At 37.9% G+C, this 27,185-nt stretch overlaps 1 protein-coding gene across 6 annotated transcripts in view; it reads left to right on the plus strand.

The window, feature by feature from the left end:
- Positions 1–27,185, plus strand: part of LOC128025236 (actin filament-associated protein 1-like) — a 319,996-nt gene that overhangs the window by 19,628 nt on the left and 273,183 nt on the right. For 2 of the 6 annotated variants that reach the window (XM_052611368.1, XM_052611366.1), the window contains exons 2-18: positions 3,680–3,808; positions 3,929–4,011; positions 12,449–12,557; positions 12,711–12,922; positions 13,335–13,514; positions 16,915–17,007; positions 17,742–17,817; positions 19,679–19,828; positions 20,895–21,106; positions 21,311–21,456; positions 21,687–21,804; positions 21,906–22,142; positions 22,613–22,733; positions 23,205–23,369; positions 23,509–23,699; positions 23,820–23,984; positions 24,346–26,347. In XM_052611368.1, the coding sequence (XP_052467328.1) occupies positions 3,680–3,808; positions 3,929–4,011; positions 12,449–12,557; positions 12,711–12,922; positions 13,335–13,514; positions 16,915–17,007; positions 17,742–17,817; positions 19,679–19,828; positions 20,895–21,106; positions 21,311–21,456; positions 21,687–21,804; positions 21,906–22,142; positions 22,613–22,733; positions 23,205–23,369; positions 23,509–23,699; positions 23,820–23,984; positions 24,346–24,372 (2,414 nt within the window). In that variant the 3' untranslated portion in view covers positions 24,373–26,347. Of the gene's footprint in view, positions 1–3,679; positions 3,809–3,928; positions 4,012–12,448; positions 12,558–12,710; positions 12,923–13,334; positions 13,515–16,914; positions 17,008–17,741; positions 17,818–19,678; positions 19,829–20,894; positions 21,107–21,310; positions 21,457–21,686; positions 21,805–21,905; positions 22,143–22,612; positions 22,734–23,204; positions 23,370–23,508; positions 23,700–23,819; positions 23,985–24,345; positions 26,348–27,185 lie in introns of those variants that run through there. The other 4 variants (XM_052611370.1, XM_052611369.1, XR_008186119.1 and 1 more) reach the window with 3 other exon arrangements.

Raw genomic sequence — 27,185 nt, forward strand, 5'->3', positions numbered from 1 at the left:
CTTGATCGTTTTCATAATTCTCATCTCAGTATTTTCCTCATATGTTAATGTTAACACATATGGATAGTGCACACACATAATCAAACACAGATGTTAATGTCATCACACAAGAGATAATCTCTTATTGATGATCCCGTTGCATTTGACATATGTGACTACACAGATGCTGGTATTGAAGCCCATTATTAGTGGGACAGTGGAGCATCTGTTCAATATTTTCTTCTGTCTTGTAGTTTTCTGCTATTTTCCAGGCATGTGTAGCCTGAGTGCTGCTCTGGTGTGCTCTGGCCTGTGGCAGTGAGCAGTAACCACGATGATGCCAGACCGTAAAGCAGCCTAATTTCACAAACCACAGACTAGTAGCTGCCTTATTCCCAGCTGCCAAATGTTTTGTTTTGGGCACCCAACGCCTCTCAGATCTATGGGAAATTCTATACAGTACATAACTTAAATTGCTTATTTGGGTTCCAATGGGATGGAGATATGAACAGATGGACCACTTATAGAAAAACCAATGGGAGAAATTGTGACAGTCAATATGGTGGCTGTCAGTCTTTAACTTAAAAGAACCAATCAGCTTACTGATAGAGTTTGTTTAATCTGAAACACAGATGTGAGTCAATTATACTATGGTCATTTATTTTTTGTATGGACCTATTATTATAATATTTTTCTTATTAAAAAATGCATTAACATGAGGATTAATGAACACTTCTTCTGCAATTGTTTTCTTGTTGCAGATGTTCAAAAGGTTTTTGCTGTTCGTAAAAAAACCCCACCCCACCCAAATTCTTAAGGATGGAAATAATAATTAAGATGATTGAGATGGTAGATAAAATTTGCATTTTGTATGTCAATTATTTAGATAATTGTTAAATACCTGTCACCAAGATAGTTGACTCTTGATGTGTCATTAGAGAGAAATGCATGTTTTTCTTTTTATCTATCCCTCCATCCATCCATATTTTCAGCCTCCGAGCTGTTCGGTGTGTAAGGCCAGATCAGAGTAAGAAGAGCTTGTGTTGTATCTCAGTCATCGCAGCTATCCAACTGGTTCCTGTCAGCTGACATCAAAGAAAAGCATTGCACTGGATGAGAAACGGAGGACAGATGAGCGAGAGGTTCATGTTTATGTTCTTGGCAGGTTTCTTAAGCAAAACAAGAGAGGTTGTATGTTATCTCCTTCTTTCAGAGGGTTTATTGTCGGCTGTCATTTATTTCCCCTTCTGTAGTAAGAAAGAGGTAAGAAAAATGAATAGCTTCTTGGCTCAGTATTGAAATAAATATGAAGAAGAGTGAGTGAGAGAGATAAAAGAAGACAGAAGCGTGAGTGAAGGATGTGGGAATGGTGGGTACTCCACAGAAACTTGGCATGGGATAGTGCCTGATTATATACAGTATATGGTGGGTCATAGATCATGTGTGAGCATATGGATTTGAACAGTTCATTAAAGAGAACTGCTTTAAGATCTGATGGAAGATTTGGATAGGATGACAGTGTGGAGAGAAGGGTACTCTGTAATCTACATGCACACACACATTTCCTTTGGTGAATTTTAAGGATGTTGTTGATTCTCAGCAGCCTGGGTGGTGGACTGTAACCACGTATACATACACACCTACGCAAATGTACGCACATACTGCACCAGCAAATGAATAATACTAGTTTTTGGCATGCTGGAAGCATCACAATTGCTTTTGCAAACCACATCCCTCTATGTTATTGAATTTGGGTCGGAATAGTAGAATAATGTGAGTTTTTGTTCTGGAGAGAGATACTATGAATGTTGTTTATTCTAAAAGGTCACTAGGTCAACTTGTCAAACTGGTCCTAGACAACCACTAAACTGAATGCCATTGATTATTTCCCTCTGTCAACACTGAATTAAAATCAGCTTTGCTTGTTGAAACCGTTTCTGGTGTGGCATCAACATTTATTCTGGTTGTTTTGGCAGGTATTTGTAGAACAAGCCTAAAGTCCTCTGCAAAATCTAAATTTTTGACTCTGAGACCTTTGTATTTTTGGTTGGGATCTGTTAATATGTCCTAACTTGTCATTCCTCAGGTGGAGGGGTGTCACTGTTTTAAAGGAGGGCTCTTTGGACGCATTGCCTGCTATCTTTCATCATTTAGTCTTGTTTACACTAGGGTTAGTCAATTGAGAGTATGTGTGTAAAGAAGAAATAGAGTCAGAAAATTGTGATCATGGGTGGTTGTGATTGTTTAAAGTTTTCCCCTTCTCCTTTCTCCCTCTCTCTTTCTCTTTCCCCTGACTTTGCCCCCAAGCATAGTTTGGAGGTGGTCCTTATTTTTGTGTGGCACGTGGTGCTCTTTAATGCAGCGATTTAGTTTGCATGGTTGGTTTTTAAAGTGTATTTCCTTTCATGTTGTTTGGCCACCATCACTAAAAGTGCTTCATTAGCTTTATTTACTCTTGAAATGTGCAAGCTGTTGGATAGGCAGTGATAAAGGAACAACTGGAAATGGTTCCTACCATAAATATATCAAATTGTAAATGTTTATTTGTAATATGCATTGCTAAGAACTTCATTTGGACAACTTTAAAATAGATTTTCTCAATATTTCAAAAAAAAATGTGCACCCTTAGATTACAGATTTTCAAATAGTTGTACCTCGGCCAAATATTGTCCTATCCTAACAAACCATATATCAATGGAAAGTTTATTTATTCAGCTTTCAGATGATGTATATATATCTAAATTTTGAAAAATTGACCCTTATGACTGGTTTTGTGGTCCAGGGTCACAATGATTTCAGAATTATTCAAAAATTATTTACATTTGAATTACAATTTAATTTAATTAATTGCGTGTTGATTGATAGACCGCTCTTGCAAAAGCCTGCAAAATGTACTTGGCTTATGTTTTTCATTTTAATCTTTGCTATAGCTTTATTTATTCATGTTTTAACTTGAGATTTTAAAATCGCCAATGAAACGGGGTGTTCAGTAGAATGCATGTGTATTTATAAAATCATATCACCTTTGCATTAAGATAGTAGTTTTTGAGAATGGACAATCTGGATGTGATCTGAATTATCTAGCAAATCAAGAAGAACTCCAGTGATTAAATTCCTATGTAAGGACATCACTAATTTCTTCCTAAATCAGTTAATGCTCTGCCAATCAGTTTAATTATGACGAAACAAAAAGTTTTTGTAATGACTCCAAGTGTAAGTGTCATGATTGCTGAATTCTTGACCAGCAGTCAAACAGTGACACACTCAATTTGCTACGCACACTTCATTTCATTGCACACTCTAATCAGTGAGCTCTATTTTCTGTTTTACATCTGTCCATACAGCAGCCATCCTCCCCGTTTCAGACCCCAGTCTTATGTAAACCTTCAGCTATGTGTTTGTATGGGCCTGAGCCCATTGTAATGCCATTTTATAGACCTCTGATTTTCCAGGGCTGCAATTCACATTTGATAGCCTTTGATATCCCTCAGGTGCTGAGCCAACAGATACCCATAATTCACTGCTTTTTCCAGATACCAGCCAACATCCCAGTGCTGAACAAAGCACACACGGCCCATCTTTACAGTGGCAATATGAGAAAATCAACAAAGCAGAAGATTTGATGAGACAAAAGTATTAGTTTTTCTTCTGAAGCTATTCTTATGCTTATTGAACATCAGATTGTATGTGTTCTTTTCAGCGATGGAGGAGTTGCTGGCAGAGTTGCGGGTCTTTCTGGAGTTGTTGGACAGAGAATATTTAACTGCTGGGGTGAGAGAGAAGAAACAGGAAATATTAAACATCCTGCACAGAGTTCTAGCCACTAGAGGTAAGCCCAACCCCCTTTAGCTGCTCATTTCACCTTTGACCTCAGCTAAACTATGCACAGTGCACCATATCTCTTTTTTTCAATAATGTGAATGTTTTGATGTGTGTTTTGCTCTCTCAGAGCCCTCATGTAAGACAGAGATACACACCTCTCTCCCGGCCCCTCCTCAGATGCCCCTACCAGAGATTCCTCACCCCTGGATGGTAAGATATGTATATTAAATAAGCAGTTACTATAAATTAGGACTGGGTGATATAACTAAAAATATATATCACTGTAGTTTTCTTCTTCAAATATAAAAAATGTGTCACATCATTAATGTGTTTGCTCTAAAATAACTCAAAAGTATGATTAGGATTTGTATTTTTTTTTGTTAGTTATTTAATTAAAATATCCCGAGAATGTTTGTGTTTTTATAACCACCTATATAATAATACATAACAGCAATGTTTTGTTATATAATACTAATGAAAAGTTTGGGGTGAGTGATATTTGAAATATTATTATTATTATTATTTTATTTTTTATTTTTTAAGTAATTTATTCCTGTGATGGCAAAGCTGAATTTCAGCAGGCATTATTCCCGTCGTCAGTGTCACGTGATCCTTTAGAAAACACTGTGATATTTTACATTTATTTTGATTAATTTGGTGCTCAAGAAACATTTCTTATTATTATCAACTTTGAAAGAGCTATGCTGCTTAATAATAGAAAGTTCAAAAGAACAGCATTTATTTGAAATCGATTTTTTTTTTTGGTAAAAATGTCAACGACTTTACTGTCACTTTAATCAATAGCTTGCATCCGTGCTGAATAAAGCTATTAATTATACTTCATTATATCATCCAGCCCTACTAAATTAAACATCACGAAGGAAAACTTTGATTTCCTTACAGTGAGTTTTTAGTTTTGTTTGTTTTAGCATTTCTTGTAGTCCAGAAATAGTCCTTACTGTCGTATATTTGGAAGCAATGTCGTCTGAACGCCGAATGCCGCTGGTTGGTGGTTTGATGGTCTCTGTGTGTTCAGTGTTTTTATATGAGCTCTGTAAAACAGCAGCAGGAAATGTTCACATCAGTTTGATTTCTGTCACATGACCTCATAATTGCCGACACATGACCCTGAAGTGGTCTCATCCGTCACATATGAAACAAATTATGCCATTATGTGCTCTCATGTGCGTGACACTTAGAGTAACAGTCATCTTTGTTTTAGAGCAGGAGTAGATGCATGTGATAAATAGCAAGTGTTCATGGGGGCAGGTGTTGATCACTCTCAAATGCATGCATCCTAGCACTTTGTTTTACAGTCCACCCTTTACACACTCAGCACTTTACAGTATAATTAGAAACATCCTTTCCTAGCTCAGCCACCCGTGCATAACCCCAGTGTGTGTGTGTGATTGGGGGCTGTGTCTGTTTCCGAAAGGTGTGATGGGCCAGGGATTTGTGGGATAGACTGTGTGAGATAAGAGGAGAGAAATATCCATTTACTACAGTCCAAGTTCAGACCTGTGCCTGTGCAAAACCTGCCTGAGGAAAGGCAGAACACAGCGTTTCTTTTCCATTGCACTGTTTAGTTTCTCTTGTTCCTGCTCTCCATCAACCACACCCTAAACTCCATCCTCTTCATCTCACTCTTTCTCTCTCCCCAGCTATGTGATGATTTACTATTGCGTCAGTGAGCCAGGTTTATAAACTGACTCCTTGTCATATTCCTGCCAGACCTAATTCTGCACATTCAGTGTGTGTGTGTGTGTGTGTGTGTTTGACTAAAGCCTTCTATGGCCCCTATGAGTGGTCAAAACCACAGTGGCAGAGATTGAAGAAAAAGGATTGAAGCTGGGCATGTGGGTGGTGAGATAGGGCCGTGGATCGGACAGCAGACACCACAGTACGCAAGGGGAAGAATCGTGTCTGGAGACTGTCTGTGCATGTGTGTGTGTTTGCGTTGAATTGTACTCTGTGGCTTTGAGTTTCTGAACATTTGCCAGCAAATTCACTGCAAATCTTCCCTGTTCATGTACTATAATGAACCCGGGGAGGAATTTTTGACTTTCTGTTGATGCATAGCTTTCTAAATGCTCATTTAGTTCTTTCAAGCAATAGTATTACTTACAGACAAGTTATGCTTACTGCACATGCATGCACAGTTTGGTCTGTGTACTTCCAATAGCCTTTATAAGAGCAAAAGCAATTTTTAGTAATGAAAACGTAACTTTTATCCAACTTTTTTCCCAAAATAACACACCAATCAAAACCAACTAAATGTGAACATGATACAAAAGTGTTTAATTTTGCATTTATTACACCCAAGTTGCATTGCCCATAATGCTGTACCAGAGCCCAACATAGCAGGAGAATCAGGTGCTTCTGAACTGGTGCTTCTCTTTTTATGTACACAGTTTCAGAATGTGAAGTTCCAGTGTAATTTGATCAGGTGGTACAACATTTTTATTTTATTATGTTTTTTTTAATTTAAAATTCATTTGTCTTTGATTCATTTTTCCAGCAATTTCTAATTTGTTTTAAATTAAATTGCCCATTTAGTACTTAGAAAGTTCGAAAAAGAACATGATAACCTAGCGCACTATTTTCGGTGCTCCAATCAAGTCAATGATTGGAGGGGGTAAAGCCCTGTTACACTTTCTGCAGTCACCGAATTGGATCCTGCCTTTCTTAACTGAGCAGAGAGAGAGAGCAAGAGAATAGGGGAAAGCCATAGCAGACTCCGCTGTGACAATGATGACTTTCATCTGTGTTGATGTTGGCTTCCGCTCCTCCCCACCAGCATACCTCGACTGCACCTCAACACACAATGTCATATTAATGAACATAGACACAGACAAACTCATTATCTGTCTGCCCTTTGTAACCCAAAAGGGAGTCTGTTTTTGAAAAACCTCCCCTCTTTTTAGCCCATTTTTTTTTAGCTCTTCCTTTGTTCATTTTTCCCCTTTATCTTTCATTTTCACTGAATGTCCCAAAGTTAAATGCAGGTTTTTTGTTGTTGTTGTTTTTTTGCCCAAAATGCTGTACCAGTGACTAATGATGACAAAAGTCATAGCAGGAGAGTCAGGTTTTGGATGTATGTTCTCTCTTTCTAGGCCCACAGTGGCAGACAATGGAAATCCCAAGATTCAGTTGTGCTAAAGCAAAAGGCTCTACTGTATTAACCCCCCCCCCCCCCCCCCCCCACACACACACACACACACCCAACTACCTTTTAAGGAGGGTTAACCGCAGTGTGGAATGCAATGACCTATCCCTCATTGTGTCATGGACAAAAGAAGGAAAATGAATTATGATTTCCATGGAAATACCAATACAGATGGCGATTTCTACCCCTCTGAACATCTTTTATAGGTTATAGCAAGTGATAGTTTATATAGTCACTTCATTCTGGAAAATGAGCTTTCATTTTTTGGGATGTTTTTTAATGTGGGACTGCTGGAAAGTTTCTGCGAAAGAACCAGTCGAGAATGAAAAAATTATCCAAAACACATAGAAAACCAATTGCTAAGACACAAACCTCACTAACTAACTCCACTGCATGAATGTGTGTGAGGTTTTGTGTATGAATAGTGTTTAAGTGTATGCATGAATACATTGTATATTAAAGCAGCCAAACAAGGAAATGTGAAGGTCAAACATCTGAATTAATGACGGACTGAGTGCATTTTCCTGGCTGCGCTGTGCTGCAATCCCAATACAATAGACCCAGACTGGCCCAGACGTCTGTTAACACTCACACTTATCACAAACCGCATAATAACACTATACACTATGTTATGAAGTGAAATGGTCTGGAAAGGAAGTGTGAAATGAAGTTTGAAGCTCATTTTTGAAATCTAGGTCAAGTATTTCCCTTATACATAAGCACAGACATATTGATGGACTAGATCTTGCATGAATAGGGGGAAGTGTACTTTTTTCTGTAGGTGCAGATATGCTTCATACAGATTTCCAGCTCCGACCAGAGGTGGAACTATGCCTAAAAATACTTGAGCGGCTCTGGTACGGAACGCTGCTACGGCAAGACTCTTCACACTGCAGTTTTTGCCTGGAATTCTGTCCTCCCTCCGGGCTTAGATGCCCTGATGAACCGAAACCATAACAGGCAGTAACACAGCTGTCTTCTGTGTTTAGCTGAGCGGTTTATGGCTTGATGGGAAAGAAGGAACTGATAAATAGTGCTACTGTATTCAGTGAACTTTTTGACTGGAAATGACAACGTTAAAAGAAAAACAGTTCTTTGCCCTTTTGGTTTTCCATATTTTATTGTTTTTTTTTCTTCTTCTTTTTTTTATTTCATTGTCATTTAGTATTTTATACTATATATATTTTCACAATATTTACAATATTAGTTTTTTTTCTTTCAAAAGAACATAATCAAAATATTTTATAAAATGTATGCATTTACTGTCATTCTTGAAAAATGTAATGCATCCTTGCTGAATAAAATCATGCTGAGAGGAAGAAAGGAGCAGCCAAATCTTGTTTTAGACGTACATTTATAGTAGCTTCACTCTTAACTACCCACAAAGATGAAGAGTGAATGGGGAAGTTTGCATGTTCTGTTCTTCATTATATCTAAAGCCAAGTTGCAATGACTAGCACAGAGATAAAGTATCCTCCTCTACCTCTGACATCAAACGCACCCTTCTCTCATGTGCCAGGATTGTAGCTTTGATTACACAAAAACCCTCAGGAACCAGCAGAGTACAGAATAAACACTGAGCTCAGCCCAACACACAATCAATTTGACGCTGTTTTTGTTGCCAGTATATTATGAGCCAATTTAGGCCACGCTGAAAAAGGCCATGCTGTTCTAGCACCATCAATAATCTAAAAAAGCATTCAAGGGTGATATTTCTTGGTAATATCTGAACATAGAAGGTCTCATCACAGTTACTTCCTAAAATGAAAATGCAGTAAATCAGTGAAAGCGTTTGGTTGTTTCTCGTCTGTTTTAACTTTTCCCCCTACAGTATATTTCCATGTCTTCTTGCGTTCATGTTCTGTGTTAATATTGTACCACATCGAGGTTACCATGTTGAGAAAGTGTGCCAGGTGGCAACTGAGATCACTGGTCCTTTGGTCTCTTGAAATGTGTTGTAATTTCCCCCACCTGAAAAGCACTGGAAAATAAAAGTGCTTTCTGTGAGCTGAAATGAAAGAAAAAGAAATAAAGACAGACTTTCCATGGTTTAGAGGGGGGAAAAGAACACGAGAAGTGTTTATATGAGTTTGTCATCAACCATAATTGTTTGCATGCAGCCTGGGAAATGAGGGAGACTCTGGAGGGCCTGCGTTGTCATGACAACACCAGGTTGTCACATGTGCTGCCAACGGGGCCCAACCAACCAAGGCCCAAATCAGACGGTCTTAAACACATTGTAACTCACACATGCATGCTCATTTGCGCTCATATACACACAATCTCTCTTTCTCTTTTTCCCTCTTTCAAACAAACTGACTCGCACACTAATGAGGTTCTCTAGTGGGCACATTGATTATAGACACCAGGGGCCACGTGTAGAAAACTTTGTGCAGATTTTATCCTAAAAGTGTGCACAAAAGTTTTCAGATTTTTAAACCGGTGTTGTAACTGCAATGAGAATGAAAATGCATATGAAGAAATTTCGATTTTATCTAATCTTTCAGTTTTTCCATGCATATTTTTTCCCTCAGAATTTTACAATCATTTAAAATTTACAAATATTATATATTCTATTCTATTAGACCTCTCATTCTAGTGCTTTCTAGGATTGCCTTCTTCACTAAACATGCAATGCTTCCCTGCCCTAGCAATTCAGCCAAAAGAAAGTCTTGGAAGGCAGTATAATTATGCCGCCTACCTTTGGGTGCAGTCTTGGCATTAAGAGAGTGTCTATGGTGATGTAAAACGCTGCCTGCGGGGACAGCACACTAGATTTTGGAAGTGAATCTTTATTGCAGCAAACTAAATGAGTGATATTCTGTTAGGTATTACCTTTATTTACTACAGTTGTTTTTGTTTAAACACAGATGGAGCAATCTGGCCAAATGACTTGCGTTAGGTAAGAAGCCCACACTTCTAATGGTGCGCCTCCAGATGGGAATAAAGAACGGCAAACAGCCCTGAACTCTTTTTCCAGAACTTGCTGGCCAGCCTTATGATTCTCATCTTTCTATTCTGTAGCTCACGCTGCTCTAGTTTCCTATTTTTGATTTGTTTGTGTTGTACTTTCACTTTTTTGTATTTTTCTTTCTTCTCCTTATCATGACCAGCTGCTCTTTTACCATAAAATCCTCTCTTTTTTTGTTGACAGTTTGTTTGTTAACATTCCCTTTTGATTCTTGCCACAGTTGATGATATGTACGCCCTTGGTTGGTTCATATTGGCCTCACTGTGATGTTAGAGATCTTAGTTCAGTATGAACAGTTGACCTCTAAGATGGACTTCAGATCCCGTGCCAAAAAGAAGTATACTTCAAGTTTATTTTATTAAGTATACTGAAGTAAAGTTCAACTAAATTTTAAAGTATACTTTATATAGTTAGTATACAAATATCAGCATACTAGTAATTTAATTTAATAACTGTAAGTGCAATATTTCAGTACTCCTTGGGATTAAATTGGCCAACTTCCTAGTATATAAAAGTATATTTTTAAGTATACTTTAGGTATAACAGTAGTAAACTTTGAGTATGCAACCAGATTACATATATATACATTTTTTGTTTGTACTGCAACTAAAACTAAACTTATACTGTATGTGTACTGATAGTTTACTAATTAAATACTTTTAGCATTTTAATACACTTTTAAGTATAGTTTCGGTAAACTACAATTTTAGTAGTTTTATACTGCAAGTATATTTGTACATGTTCTTTAAGTGAAAATTACATCATACTATAAGTATACTACTATGTAGAGCTGTAATCGGACCTTAAAAGTTAGGCGCGACAGGACCCGAGCCCGACAAGTAGGCTACATTTTGATTGGCAGCTTTTTAAAAGCCCAAACCTGTTTACAGCCCGACATTATTTAAATGCTCTTTTGCCTTTTGTCAATAATGAGTCATTTATACATGTTTTAACATAATTTATTCATAACTAACATAGACTAGACCACTTGGAAGTTGGAATAAAGAAATAAAATAAGTCCTCTGTGACAATGTAACATCTCAGCATTCTAGACATAGGCTCATTTAACCTATAAATAAGATAGGTATTTGGCAATAACGAAATTAAGATAAAGGCTCCGCCGGATTTGCTTCGCACTAGCAGATGATATTTAATAAAACAATAATGCCAACATTAGCGTAAATACTCTGTCCACATTATGCATTTAAGACTCAATTAATATTTATTTATCATTTGAAAAACCTGTACTCACAGAGATTAGGCTAGGTCTACATGTTTTTGTGGAGGAAAATGATTGAATCCACTGTAGATGTCTTCAGCGCGTTCCTGCGCTCACTGATTGTGCATCATTGTTCACTCATTATTCTCATTATAAACATGGTCAAAACTTTTCCACACTTCAGACTTTGGTTTAGTTGCTGGTGCAACCAAAACGTAATCGCCAGAGGAAAGCCTTCGTTACACCTACTCAGCATCCATTTTCGCATCTTTCTCGAGCTAATCGAAACACATCACATGACCGCTTGGTTACCTCGCAAACCGGAGCGCGAGCTCGAGCCCGGCCCGAGCCCACGTAAGATGACATAAATTAAGCCCGAACCCGACCAAGCCCGTCGGGTCCCGTCGGGTTTGGGCAAAGATCTTCAGCTCTACTACTATGTCCCTATTTAGGTATTAATTTGTATATATTTTGTTATATGAATATCTGAACATACAAAACATTAAAAGAAAGAAAAGGGAATCTGCTTGTAAACAAAAACATTTTATTGCAGCTTCATGCATTCTTTTTTTATAAATACTTCAATGTGGGTAAGTTCCACAAATAAAAAAATTATAATAATAAAGAAATAAATAAACAAAATTTTGAACAAAAAGCTGAAAAAAGACTATGACTATATTCAAAACGTAGATGGCTTGACAGTTATAACCTTTTCATGGGTCGACATTTTATGTGATGCCGTTTTATTTCTGATTGTGTTAGATTACATATTGAAGCATCTGTTGTTTCGGTTTCTTCTTCACTTGTGTTTTGGAAATTGTGTACGGAAGGTGTGTAATAGCGCCACCTACCATATAACAATGAAAACATTGATTCCTGGAGCACAAGTAGCTATGGCGCAAATATATTTAGGCTTTTTTTAAGCCAGCTATACTTAAATGTCATTTTAAGTATATTTCTGAGAAGTACTGTACATAGACCACATTTCTGAGAAGTACATAAAAAGTAGACTGAAAGTATAATTTCCTATTTTTTTTAAATTAAAAGAAGTATACTAATAGCATACTTCAATAAACTTCTTTTTCATACGGGATAAGATGGATGATGCCTCAGCTGTTTTGATATTGTTAGCTTTTGAGGATTCACAGCTGCAGACATTCATTGGAGCCAGTGAAGCGGATATTTTTGTCCTCACATTTCTAGGAAAAGGAAGAAGGGACACTCTCATCCAGGAGGCTGTATGATTGAGCTGACCACTTTCTCTCTCTTTCTCTTTCCCTCCCTCCCAAAGCCTCCAGACAACGGGCCTCCTCCCTTGCCAAGCTCTTCTCTTCCTGAAGGTTATTATGAGGAAGCCGTTCCGCTGGGCCCTGGGAAAGCACCAGAGTACATCACCTCTAGTAAGGATAGTTTTTAACACCACACTATTAATATGTTATACGTTTTAGAGTTATGCCAGTAATGTAGCTGCATCTGTGACCTAAGAAAGGCCAGAACATTTTTGCATTAATTTCAGTACAATTCAATAATCAGAGTTGTAATTCTTTTCTCAGATTATGACTCAGATGCCATGAGTAGTTCATATGAGTCATATGATGAGGAAGAGGAGGATGGGAAGGGGCAGAAGATGCATCACCAGTGGCCATCCGAGGAGGCCTCCATGGACCTGGTGAAAGACGCTCGTATCTGTGCATTTCTGTTACGAAAGAAACGCTTTGGACAATGGACCAAACTGCTCTGTGTCATAAAAGACAACAAATTGTTGGTGAGTGCACACACACACTCTTTTTGAGAGTACAGCATCTGGCACACTTTACCCCACCAAACTATTTTAGGAAAAATGCTTCATTTAATAATTAATGGTAAATGTTTAGACTAACATAGCCAATCTTTAGTTTTTCTACATTAGTAATCATATCAGTTTTAGCATAAAAATGCTAACTTTTTATATGCTTATCTGTTTTTTGGTGTGCCTATATGTATGGTCACTTGATAAGAAATATCAAGACCGTTTACCCACTGACACATCTTACCCCACTGTCACATTGCCACTATTTCCAAGCAACTCTGCTTGGCTCGTCTCAGCTTATGTTGTAGTGTGTAAACAAAATGATTTCAGAGGAACTAATATGTATAGGCTAAGCAGCTTCCCTAATGTGTTTCTCTCTGTCTCTCAGTGCTACAAGTCGTCCAAAGACCAGACTCCACAGATGGAGCTCCTCCTGTCTGGCTGCAGCATCACACACATTCCCAAAGACGGCAAGAAGAAGAAGCATGAACTAAAGATCGTCCATCAGGGAGCTGATGCTCTGGTGCTTGCCGTACAGAGCAAAGAACAGGCCGAAGAGTGGCTTAAGGTAATCAGAAATCCTAAAAGTGGCCAGACAGCTCAAAAAGTGCTAGGTTCATATCCATAAGATTGTGCTCGATGAAAATCTGGAGTAGCTTATTAGAAAGCAGCTGTCGACCTGCAGGTTTTTCTGGTGAACCACACGGATATGCTCGTCTTTTCGGTATACAGTAGAAGTTAAACAAACCAGGAGTAACAGTCCTCGGGTCCAGCTGTTCAGTGTTTGTGTTCAGTTGGGTGTGTTGGGTTAAAAGCAGGTTGCTCTGTATACTAAATACAGAATTATACATACTATTACATCTTTGTTCTCGGGTGTCACATCTGTATATTTAGATTTAGTTTATATCCACCCAGTTCATTTCAACTCCTTGCGCAAGTCTCTTGTGAGCCTAAACTTTAAAAAGCGTTTCTTGGTTTAAGTTCAAAGGATTTTAATCTTAACGGCTCTAGAGATGGTGCTTGTTGATAACTTGTTACTTTGATAGTCTGTTCTATATCTGTTTAAAGCAGTTTTCCTCCACATCTGGTTTTCACAAACATTGTGAACCGTGCCAGTGAAAGTCTCTGAGCTCTCGTGTGACGGATCTTTGAGTTTATAACCTGAAAGCAACTTATACTGCAGATAAATCATTAAAACCAGCTGCAGTCAATGGACGATTGATGGAAATTGCAGTTCCCTCATTGCTGTCCATCACTCCTCTGGTGGCTCTGTTTCTAAAGACATCACTCATTGCAACGTTCTCATTTATAAAGACAAAAAAAAGAGAGATTTTCCTATTCTGTTACTATGTGTCCATATCGTAATGAGCTTCTGTTTATTGATTTGCGGACAGGAAGGCACATGCAATTAGCTGTGCAGCACCTTCAAGTGGGTGTGGACATCAGACTGCAAATATGCAGCAACAATAGCTGTAATTGCGGTATAGGAAGGGGGCAAAGTGCTGTGCTGTTTGGTCTGTAATTGATTTCTGCTTGGAATAAACAGAAACCACCCTTCCTCAAGGGGATTTGTTATATTGTGTTTCAGTCATGCACACACTACTCAACAACTCAATGGTGCATAGGGACTCATTCCCAAAATGAAGAAGCATGTTCTCTCTAACTTCAGTAATAACCTGGGAAAATAATTTATTCCACAATTATTATTAAAAGAAACTTGAATATTCCACTTTTTTTTTTTTATTCAGCATCTAATGTCTCCCATGTAATTATAGTTTTATATGCCTGGGAAAATAATGAAAATCTTAAAAGTCTTGGGAAAGTGATAAAATTCCTAGAGTCCAGTTTATTTATTTTAAAAATGTTATTCAAGCTCCAATTAAAATTAAATCAAATAAATTATAGCAATTAGAAATGTGCTCTTTGTAAGTTGTTGTTTTTCAAAATAAGTCTTTGAATTTTTAAGAATTTTTTTTTGTTGTTGATATAATTTTTTTTTTCTAGAAATTAAATCATTATTCACAGATGCAGACATTAGATCATTAATAACATAGTAAATGACCCACTGATTCTCTTTTAAATACTCACAAGATGTGGTTGTTTCAGAATGTGTTTTGCTCTGCTTCAATGAAAATCTTTTTTTTTTTTAAAGTGGAACTAAATGTTTTATGGGAGACATTAGTATTCAAATAGTGGAATATTAGGCGACAAGGAAACATTTTTAAGATTTAATGGAATACTTCATGGCTTCAAAATAAACTAAGGAACAGTAAAGAAACCCAGAGGTGTCTGTGGCTCATAGATGCTTTATCCAGTTGACTAATGATTAATTTATGGAAAATGTTGGCTTGTTGTTTTTCATTTTTAAATCATTTTAGTGTTGTATCGCACCTCTGCATTGTTTTCTTCTTTGTTCTCTCTCCTTCTTTTCCAGTCTTCATTCGATTAGTTCACGTAGCTCCTCTGTTCTGATCCTTTGGTCAGGCCTGGGGAAATTCCACCTCCTGTCTTTCTTCATCCCTTCGTTCTTCTCTATTTTTTGTAATTTGACTCTCCTCTGCCCTTGGCAGGAATGGTAAGATATGGAGTGCATTTGTTCTCCTGTTAGTCTTTGTCTATTGTAGCAATGAACATGACCACTGTATAATGTTGAAACTTTTATTCTTCTTTTCAGTTCCTGCTTTCTGTTGCGTTGCATCTTATTAGCTACTGATTGTGTTGGTTTGTGTTTGTGTGCTGACTGGTGTGGAATTGTTAATTTCTGCCCATGCTGAATGCTCGTCATTGGCTTTGCTTCGCTTCACTATCTGTTGTGGCAGTTTGGTTGTCTACAAACATTTGTTTGACTGGTAAATATGACTTTGATTGTTGGATTTCATGCAGGAGTTCTCCATATTAACTCTTCGTTTGAAAATATCAATGCTAATGAGGGCACATTAGCACGGCACAAAATATTTTTTGACTGAGCGTGTCCCAGAAACCCACTTCTTTGCAGTCAAAGCCAAAGAGTGAGGCCACAGCCTGCAATTTTCCCGCGAGCCCAATTATGTAAACCGGTTGCCAAACCCCAACGTGCTGCGTCAAGTTACGACGCTCAGAGGAGTTCAACTAAAATGATATTTGGTTATATATGGGTCTGTGACATGGGGGCAGTTTGGGAAGGGGCTGTGTAGGGTGTGTAAAGGTGAGCTTCACTCTTTGTGATAGATCTCTGTATCCATCTTGTTCACTCGACACCACTGGTTATGGGTTTTTTTGGGTGTTACCCCCAGGTAATGTGAGGTCACACTTATGTGGCGGCGAAGAGTCTGTGCAGTCTTGAGATCTCTGGATATCTCATTCACACAGAGCCACGAGAGCAATGACGCATGTAACAGCCTTCCAGCTGTACTTCCAACTGCATGTGACGTGTGGAATCCATTTGAGCGCATGTGCATGGCAGAACGTGGAGGTGGTGGAGAGTTTGTGCTTGTGGCATCTGTTTGACTGGGAGCAAAGAAAGTTTCGGACTATTCAAGGGTTGCCATGTGAAATAGAATAAAATTTCTAGACCTGAAAAAACATGAAATGAATATAATCTAATAAAATAATAAAGTCCTGGAAAAGTCATAAATTTTTTAGATTTTTTAAATATATTCACAAATTTTTTTTTTTTTTATACGTCTAAGAAAATGTATCTAGTTAATATAATTTGTTCTAGCTGTAGTAATGTAAACAAATTTATCAGCTAAATTGATCTTTGTGAGTGTAATATCTGAAAAAAAATTTTTTTATCTTAATTCCAGAAAATTCATGAAATGTATTGAGCAAAATTTGTGGGAACCCTGTTAAACATCATAAAAATAGATTTTTTTTTAAATTAGCATTTCTTTATTTATAATGGAACAAGCATCCCATTCATTTAAAAAGGTATATTGAGAAATATAGAATTTATTCCTGTTATTTTGCGCTTCTGTGGTTTCTTTAAGGTGATGAAGGAAGTCTGCTCTAATGGAAATGGAGTGGTGGACTGTGACGGAGCTGGCTCTGGTTCCCCAATTCACAAAGCAGAGCTGGAAAAGGTACGAATTCTTAATTCTATTTCTGTATAATACTTTGCATGTGCGGGTGTACTATGCCTGCAGAGTATGTTGGATCTACCTACTGTACATGCAGGTTTGTGAGACTGTGTGGCAGTTTGCATGCTTGCCTGCTTGAGCACACCTCAGTACCCTACACAGACGCCTCCTATCAGTATTCTTGCACAGTGGCTCTCCTGCCAGGGCATGGAGGGCTATAAAAGCTGCATATGCATACCAAATTCCATCTTGCTGTGGATGTGTGCTGCTGGCAAGGCTAAATAGGTGTGGGAGGATATGTGATCTTATCATTTTTGGAAAACACATTCTTTCATATGCAGTATGCTGCGACTGCGATTTTTGCAGCGTGCGCATGTTGCACTTGTTTATTTGTGTGTTCTGTTTTTAAGACAGATCTAAAGGGGGTTTAATGTCAAACCTCTTAAACTGGCACAGCATGCATGAGCCTAGTCTAATTATTCACACTTAATGCAAAACAAATGTGCTCCGAATTTTGTTTGGGTAGACTGCAGAGGTGTTTGTGTATGCGCTTTAGTATTCTGACTCTTTGTGCATGTATATAATGTGTCTATCTATAAACAACTGGTCATTAAATGAAATGTAACAAGGAATTCACTGTTATTTGTGCCATTCAGTGTTCTTTCTCCTGCTAAAATGCATGTTTTTTTCTGTAACTGCAAGCATACTGTAGCTGTAACCTTACTCTTGTTTTGCAGAAGCTGTCCTGCGATCGACCCAGTTCAGATGGAGAGCCCTGTCATGAAAATGGCACCTCAGATGGCAAAGATCCAGGTGAGTCTTTATGTTCAGTCCTTTTTTGGTCCATATCATCATTGGAGAGGACAGATGAAGAGTTCATGTAAAGGGAGAGTTTTTTGTGTCTGGAAGCTAATCTATCTATAGCTGTCTGTCTCTCAGTTTGTCAGTCATTTTCAGTTGTTTTTGACTGCTGAATTCTGCTGGGAAGCAGTTACTAGATAAAATAGCTGTATTAAATAAAAATAATAATAATTTGTCTGCTAGTGTTTTAATTGATGAAGTGAATTTTAAATCTTCACTTTTTTCGGTTAAAACAAAAAACAAACTTAGTGAAACAACAGAGCAACAGTACTTGAATAGAGAAAAAATTTTATTTGAATTGAAAAACTCCATTGTTTGAACAATGCCAAAGTCAAAGCAAGGAGACCCTCTCAAATAATCGAATAGGATCATTTATCGAGTATTTACACCACGCTGTCTTAATCTAGGATTGAACTTTTCGGGACATCTGTTTCAGGTCTGTGGAAATGTTTCTTTTTTATTTCACTTTGACACTGCCTTGTCTCAGATCTGTCTGTGAAGAATTGCCTAATTTGAGTGGAATCCAAAACTTGTGAATCTGCAAACTGTGTGTGAATGATAGCTCAGTATCACGGCCACAAGCCGCAGTGACTGCTGTGCTGTTTTCACATGAGTTATGGCAGCTGATCTCTGATAAGCCGACGGATAACAAGGACTGGTGTCATATAATAATTCCTGTGAAAGTGTAAGGGTATGGAAAGGTAATGAAAAAGCTATTTGTTTTTATTTTATAACAAAGAATTAAGGGTAGTGTTTCTTGGCAGCAGAAACACAAACCACCTCTGTCTGATAGCACCAGAGATTTTCTTATATCAAACCAGCAGCCAGCTGCTGCACTTCTTTGATGAAAGATGGAATACAAATACAAATAAAACATTCGTCATATTCTTTTCAGTTGTCGCAAGTGCTGAGACACTGTGAAATCATATTAGCCTGATCGCAGAATTTTCCTTCATGATAAAATGAAGAACTATGTCTGTATAGGTCCTTAAAGGTCCAATGGTTTTTGCATCTGTGTCTTTGGGTTTTGCCTCATGCCTGAGGAAACTTTAGAGGACTTGGGTTCAGATGGGCTTAGCTTTAATTAAAGGAGTCGCCAACTAAGATGTAATCTTCTACAGTAGAGCTTGGACCAAGTCAGGCCTTCAGAAAAGCGAGAGTTTCCCTCTTTTTATGTATTCTCTGTCCTTGTGAGCTGCCTTTGTAGTAGGCCTTTTAGAGAAGGAGAAAAGCCTGTAATTTGTTGTGCTGCAGCGTCTTACACATTTTATCCAAGTCCAGATCCCAAAATGCAAGTTTGCTAACATTGTCCACCATTGGTTTGGAATAAGATGTGACCTGAACGGTTTTCCACAGTATGTCCTTTTACCCTCAGTGCTCAAGTTTGTTGTTCTAGATCTTTTGTTTCTTACAATACCATGACCACAGACCACACTCCTCAGATAAAAGTATCTGAACAACTTGGAGAAGAACGGTGTTGGTTTCACGCACTGTAAAGGATTTAAGTCTGAAGACGGGTCCTGTCATTGTCAGTTCAGCCTCTTACTCTCTGGTCTAAATGACTAACATTTTAAAGCGAACAGATCTGTCATTTTCATTATTTTATAATCTTTTTATAAAATAAAATAAGAAAATCATCTTTTTCCCACCAAATCCATCCCACAAACGAAATATTTTCCAAACCCATCCCTTGTTATAGTTGCAACACCAGCGGGTTTCTAGATAACTAGCATTTCTGTACAATATATTACTTCACAAAATCCCATACATATATTTCACACTGTGACACTAATTTGCTTTTTTTTTTGTGCAGCCAAAGGCAAGAAGAACTCTAAATCAGAGCAGAAAGGCACGGTTGGACGTGTGACTGGAAAGAAAATCACTAAAATCATAAGCCTGGGCAAGAAAAAACCTTCTACAGATGAACAGACCTCATCGGCGGAGGAGGATGTCCCAACATGTGGTGAGCGTACCACAGTACCATTTTGATATACATTACCATTCAAAAGTTTGGGGTTGGTAAGATTTTTAAACGTAATATTCTAATTTTGTGAAATAGTATCAAAGTTTATAATAACAGATTTCATTTTAATATATTTTAAAATGTCATTTATTCCTGTGATCCATTATTTTCATCCTCTCAGATATGCTTCCAAAACTAGTTGCTGTCTAGTTTTTTGCACCTTAAGTTTTCTTTCTCCATCTCTTAATTAAACACATTACCCAAACAAAGGATTGTCTTGCTCTCTATTCACACAACACCTAGATTTGTGCTATTTTCATAACATGAGAGTCCTAACATTAGTGATTGATAGCCATTGAGGTGTGATACTGAAGCATTCTAGTTGAAGTGATTAGTTAACAGAAGAAATGGACGGCAGCGCGTGAGTGTTTTGCTTAATACTTGTTTGTAGATCTGTTGTTGATATTATTACTGGCTGCTAGGACGAAATTAATTAAAATTTCCGTTGGCTAAGAAGGAGCCGGTGTTATTTGCATTGCTCCCTTCCTGCACTTAAATGGTGCTTTGCACAAATACAATTCTGTTTAATCAGCAAGGATGCATTAAACTGATCAGATTTATAACTGTATTTACTATTAGGCATACATTTTAGATTGTCCTGTACAGTGACAAAATCTATAAAGTAAAAAAAAAAATTATATTTCAAATAATGCTGTTCTTTTGAAACTTCTATTCATATATTTCTATTCCATTAGAAATATATGTATCACGGTTTCCACAAAAATATTAAGCTGTTTTCAACCAATAATAATATTAATAAGAAATATTTTTTGAGAAGCAAATCAGCATATTAGAATGACTTCTGAAGTATGTGCCACAGCAGCAAATCTGGAGTAAAAACAAAAACAATCTGCTTTTCCATCACAGGAATAAATTACATTTTTAAATATATTAAAATAAAAAATCTTCTTTTCCCCAAAAAATTTTAACATAAAAAAATAAACTGAAAATATAAATTACTGGCAACATTTTTGAATAATTCTTCTCCCAACTCTATCATTAACAGGCTATCTGAATGTGCTGTCCAATAACCGCTGGAGAGAGCGCTGGTGCCAGCTCAAAGACAACCAGCTGTTCCTGCACAAGGACCGGGCAGATCTGAAGACACACATGGCCTCTCTGCCGCTGCGGGGGTGTGAGGTCATTCCAGGGCTGGACTCCAAACATCCCTTTGCCTTCCGTCTGCTGCGCAACGGACAGGAGGTGGCTGTTCTGGAGGTACGTGCCAAGTCCCCCGGCTCTTGCGGGGCAATTAATGTGTCTGAGACAGGACCTCAGGGCAGGGATTAGATGGATGATTTGGTTGGCTGGCTCTCGCTATGATGTCACTGCTGTATCATGTTTAGAGTGGATTTGCAGAGATTTGTCTCATATTCCACTGACACACATTCATTGCGTCTTTCCTCACTGGTTTCCCGTCAGGCCTCCTCCTCTGAGAGTATGGGAAGGTGGCTGGGTGTCCTGCTGGCCGAAACGGGCTCCACAACAGATCCTGCTGCACTGCACTATGATTACATTGACGTTGAAACCACTGCTAATGTCATTCAACTGGCCAAACAGTCATTTTGGTGGGAACCCACTACTGCTCACAATATATTCATTAGCATGAGATGTAACTTCTTTAACAACCTATTTTTTTCAACATGCAGCGGTAACGCATAATTCATTTTCCCGATTGTATTGCACACCATTTGTTTTGAAGTATCTTTCCCATCACTACTGTTACACTGTACAGTTACAGTATAAGTTCGGTGTGTGATGTGTACATGGAGTAATGAATATATATATGTGTTCACAGTTTCACCAGTAAGCGTGCAGTTTCTCCAAACCCATACCTGGATAACCCGGTCAGTGGTTACGCCTGTCCCACAGGGGTCGCTCTGCATTATGATGATGTGCCCTGCATCAATGGATCAGTAAGCCTTCATTTCTGATCCTGCCTATCTCCTCTCCTTCCCTGATCCACTTTTTCTTTTCTAATGGCTTTTCTTTTGCTTGCACGCTTGCGATACGGAAGCTACGAGATTTGCAGTACTCCTCCCCAGCTTCAGGGGACCGTCGGTGGAAAGAAGAGTCTCATTATGAGAATACAGATCTTTATGAAAACATGCCCTCCCCCAAACTAGCAGCCCGCTACCCTCCCAAATCCATCCACTCGCAGTCATCTTCCACAGGGCATTACAACTCACCACTCTCCACCAAATCTCTGTCCTCTTCCTCCTCTCCCTCAGTTTCTAATACTAAAACTAACCAGGTGACTAACCCAGGTTAACACAGCATATCACAAACACTATCTGTTTCTTAATGCTGTTTTCTGCACAAATATAAATTGGAAATAAACACAGAACATAGTGCATGCATTATGGACCACCCAGCTCAAGAAATATGACTGCTTTTGATCTATATAATATCAATGTCTGGGTGGCCATGGCCTTGAATGGATTCACTGAGGCCTTACTTTACTCTGGGTTACATTTTATAGGCCAGGGTTTAAAAAAGGGTTGCTGACAGCTATAGTTTAACTAAAAGAAAATGTCCCCTCTAGAAACATTTGTGGCTTAGTAGATGTGGTTTGCAGATATAACCTTTGTAAAATGTAACAGGTGTTAACAGTGAAATCAAAGTTCTTAAATATCAGATTTTTGTTTGTGGCCAACATATCAGTTGCACACATCAGTTTTGTGTGTGTTCAAAAGTTCATACATGTTTCTTTCATCCAATCAGCTGAAGGGTAAGAAAGGCCTGATCACCAATGGGTTCACTGCGAAGCAGAAGTTGGACAAGAACCAGCCCAAAAAGGCCAATGGATGTAGCAGCACTCTTCCAGTGAAACTCAGCAACTCTAGTAAGAGATCTTAACATATAAGAGCACATCTTTTAGATAATCTCAACATTTGTTTTAAAATAAGTCTCAAACTAAACTAAGCAGACATTAAGTCTGCATCCATTATCCTAGCTATTACACCACTAATTTCTTTCAAGGAAAAAGAAGCCACACAGATTTGTGGAGAATGCTGGTATGTGGAAATTGCAGTGCTGTTAGACAGCAGTTGATCTGTTGACATGCTCCTTTGTAAACTCAATCACCCCAAATTCCATTTCAGACAGGCAGTCGGTCAGTCACAGACATCCAAACCATCCAGTGGCCATTTACGTTGACTCGCAAATATTTGGATATGGTATACTGTATATTCTGTCTGCCTTTTAATCTGCAGAGTCCTTTAATGCGATGAAGAGACCGAATCCAAAAGTAAAAAATGGAACGATTTTCTGATCATGGTTTACTTTGATTATAATGCATCATTAACCTTCACAGGTGTGGACCAGTATAAGTACGGGAAAAACAGAGTGGAGGCAGATGCCAAGAGACTCCAAGCTAAAGAGGAGGAGCTGATGAAGAGGAAGCAGGAAGTTCGAACCCGCCTGGCCCAGCTGAAAAAAGACAGGAAGGACCTCCGCACTGCTATAGAGAACAACACCGGTGAGGATGTCAGTGGGACTATGGCATTCAATTACGATTGAATCTGAATGCTCGAGATTACAAAAAACGAAAAATCTGTACACTAAAAGGTTTTGGTAATAAATACTTAGCATTATAGATGTTATAACCTCTCACACAGGTAAGCGATCTCAGGCATCTTTGACAGAGAGACTTAAGAAAGTGGAGGATGAATGCAAACTAAAAGAGGAGGAACGAGTCAATCTGGAACTGGAGCTGACAGAGGTGAAGGAGAGTCTGAAGAAAGCCTTGAATGGAGGCGTCACCCTGGGCCTGACCATTGAACCCAAAACGGGCAGCTCCAGCCCACAGGTCTGGAAAAAGAGCAATTTCTCGAACATAGACATGATGTAATGCACATGTAGGGTTGTGTCACGTTCAGTTTTTGGTGATATAGAAAAGCAGGTATTAAAATGTCTCATCTGTTCTTAGTCTCCAGTGTTAATGAGGCGAACGGTGGACAACTCGCCCATGTCCAGCTGTGACACCAGTGATACTGAAACCTGCTCTCTGCCAGTCAACAGTGCATCTCTGCTGCGGCGTCAGACACAACCGAAAGCCTCACCTGTGCGAGGACACGTCCTCAAGAAAGCCAAGGTCAGTAAACACTTATTTCGGTTGCACTTTATTTTACAGTACGTGTACTAACATGTACTTACAGTGTACTTACAGTGTATTTATCTAAGAAAGTTCTGGTAACACAAGATAACTACATGGGTAGGGTAAGGTTTAGGGGTAGGTTCAGGGTTAGTACATAGTTATTGTAATCACTATAATAAGCGCATAGTATGTACATGAGGAACAGGACTGTAAAATAAAGTGCTACCCTTATTTTCTACATCACACTAGGTATTAATAGCAAGTAAGATATTCTGGTTCTTATGTAAAAGAATGATCTTCCAGTTGCATATAATGTATTTTCCCCTATGGGCTCATTCTGTTCTCCTTTTTTTTCTAGGAATGGGAGATGAAGTCTGGCACATAAGTTCTTTCCCACCAACTTTTCACTTTCATTCAATCTATTTATTGAATTTTGTCCATATATGAGTGATGTTGAAATTGAATTGACTGAATCATAGACACTATTTTCCAGAATTAATTCTGGAAGAACTTGACTGAGTCTGGTGCCTGATGCTGTTTTATCATTATTCAATATAGCACTGTCCTTAGATCATGATCTGACTATAAAGTGAGTAACAAATGAGGAAGAACTCAAAATAGACACCAAATAAAGGCCAACAGTAATGCCACAATAGCAAATGTATATTTACTACCGTTTAATATTTTGGGGTTAGTACTTTTTTAATTTAAATACTTTTATTGATACTTTTATTCAGCAAGGATGCATGAAATGTGAGAGAAAATCGAAAGCAGTTATTTTACATTGTAGTAATATTTCACAATTACTATTTTTCTCTATTTTTAATCAAATAAATGCTGCCTTGGTGAGCGTAAGAGACCCCCAAACTTTTGAAGGGTAGTGTACCATTAGAAGAAAGAGAGTTGTATTATGATTTTATAATTTATCATGACAGAACACAGAGTATGGTCCATAACTTACCATCTAAATATAATGTGCTCAAAACTCACTGGTCACTGGTCTCAGTCAAGTCTATAAAAGTCTGTTTCTTTCTTCAACAAGAAGCCATTAATGGAAGACCAAATCTTCAAGTATTTATTTGTAAATGTTTAAATAAATATAAGCCACCCTGTGTTTGTATGTTGATGTTTAGTAATGCCTTTCTAGGGCTTCACACTAATTGTAGAAAGCTGCTTCAGGATATAAGTCTTAAGGTAAATTACAGAATGTGATCACTCAAAGCTTGTTCTTTGCAGAAAAAGTGTAATTTGTTTGAAAGTATTTTACCAGCCTCTGCTCCTCCTCCTCCTCCTCTTCCTCCTCCTGCATGTCTGGCCCATTTTTGTTCAATCTAGTGGTCTGGCCAAACTTTGGGCTATGGTAAGAGCAGCCCATGGGGAACAGGGCAGCTCAGGCCAGGGTGTGGTCCTCTGTCGGCTGGCTGCTCTGGATACTAGGCCTGGAAGTACCGCTACACTTCCCCTCTGCCGAACACACTACAACCACTGCACTGAAACAGCTGAAACACCAGTACACTGCAATGCATCGTACACCGAGAGTTATACATATACTACATTCAAACACAAATAACAGTGCGTGCATATGTGAAGTTTCATTATAGTTTGCAGTCTCTAGCAGTGCACGTGCAGGTTTAAGGGCTTGGAAGTAATCCGTTTGCGAATGTTTGGTCAAACACCAGAATATGTGGCAGAAGAGTTCAGGCTGTAATCCTGCTTTGTTTTGATCACTCAAAGTCCAACCTGATGAACTATAAATGGTGCTTTTAAGCAGTGCTTAAACTGTTCACTCCTCATTCAGCCAGATTATGGAGTCTTGGTGCTTAATTCAGACCAACTTTTATATTAATGTTCAAGGCACATTTATAACTTTGTTTAATGTGCGGTGAAGTTTGCTGCACATTTTCAAGCTACGTTATATGCAGGGTCCTGTGTAAATATACTTCTTCTCTGCTTGGGCCCATAAATCTTAAGAGCTTTTTTTTTTTTTTTTTTTTTTTTGTCCAGTCATTTTGTACAAGTCAGCACTGTATGAAACCTGGTATCAGTATATATGTAAAGGAGAACATTACGATGATGAGATGCTTCACTCTTTCTGCACAGCTGCTTACTCTTTATTGAAAGTGATTTACTGATTCGACAAAGTAAAAGTATACCTTTAGATTGAGTCAACTTTCAGCCTCACTTTGTAAAGGAATGTGGAATGTGAAAAATCTTTGCTTTAAATGTCAGTTTAACTTTAAGGGTGGGAGCAAAGACACCATTATTGGTTTTGCACCTTATTGATCTGTTTTATTTTCCTGATGACTGTTGTCAACTTGGCAACAAAAGGACTGTACATAGAAATAATTAAACCGCTTTAAAAAAAATCTTGTGTGTGTGTGACTGTGTACCAATTAGTGTATTACAATACCTCCATAGACCGTAACTAGCAACATTTCTTAGATTTTGACTTTAATTAAGATTGAGACTAATGATATTCAAATCACAGTGACCCTCTTAGTGATGTTTCTCTCTGCCATTTTACTATTGTAAAGATTTTGCTTCACATAAATCTAGCCAAACGGTCTTAAAAAGGGTAGTTTTTCTACCTTTCAGTCTGGTTTATAAATCCCATTGGTTTTTAGATGAATGACTCATACAGAACACTGGCGACCTCGTGTGTACGCACATAAAACAATCCTTTTATTCATATTTCTCCATTTTAAAGGAGTCATATAATGCTACATGCACTTTTACAAGTTGTTTGAACTGAAATGTGTGTTGGCAGTGTGTGTGTACACAACCACCCTATAATGATAAAAATCCACCAAGTGTTGGTTTTATAATCTCGTTAAATGTTTTGCCCCCCCCCCCCCCCTTTTTTTATTGAACACAAAACAAATAACATACATAGTACAGAGCAAAGCATAGGACAGTCAGTGTAATATAAAATGACATTAATTAGTTACAGGGGATCTAAAGAAAATTTCATAATATTTTATAAATGTTAATGACTTTTTGTTTTTTATCAATTTCAATGAAGATATAAAACAATCAAATTCAACTAAAAATACTTTAAATATTGGGGATGAATTTAAGCATTTTTGTTTATGCATATAAAATTTCCCCAGCAATACGAATAAATTAACAATATATTCAAGATCTTTGTTTACATTATTTTTATAGTACATAATAATATCCTTTAAAGAAAAATAGTAT

The sequence above is a fragment of the Carassius gibelio genome, chromosome A12 (genome assembly GCF_023724105.1).
Source record: "Carassius gibelio isolate Cgi1373 ecotype wild population from Czech Republic chromosome A12, carGib1.2-hapl.c, whole genome shotgun sequence".
NCBI classification, from domain to species: domain Eukaryota; kingdom Metazoa; phylum Chordata; class Actinopteri; order Cypriniformes; family Cyprinidae; genus Carassius; species Carassius gibelio.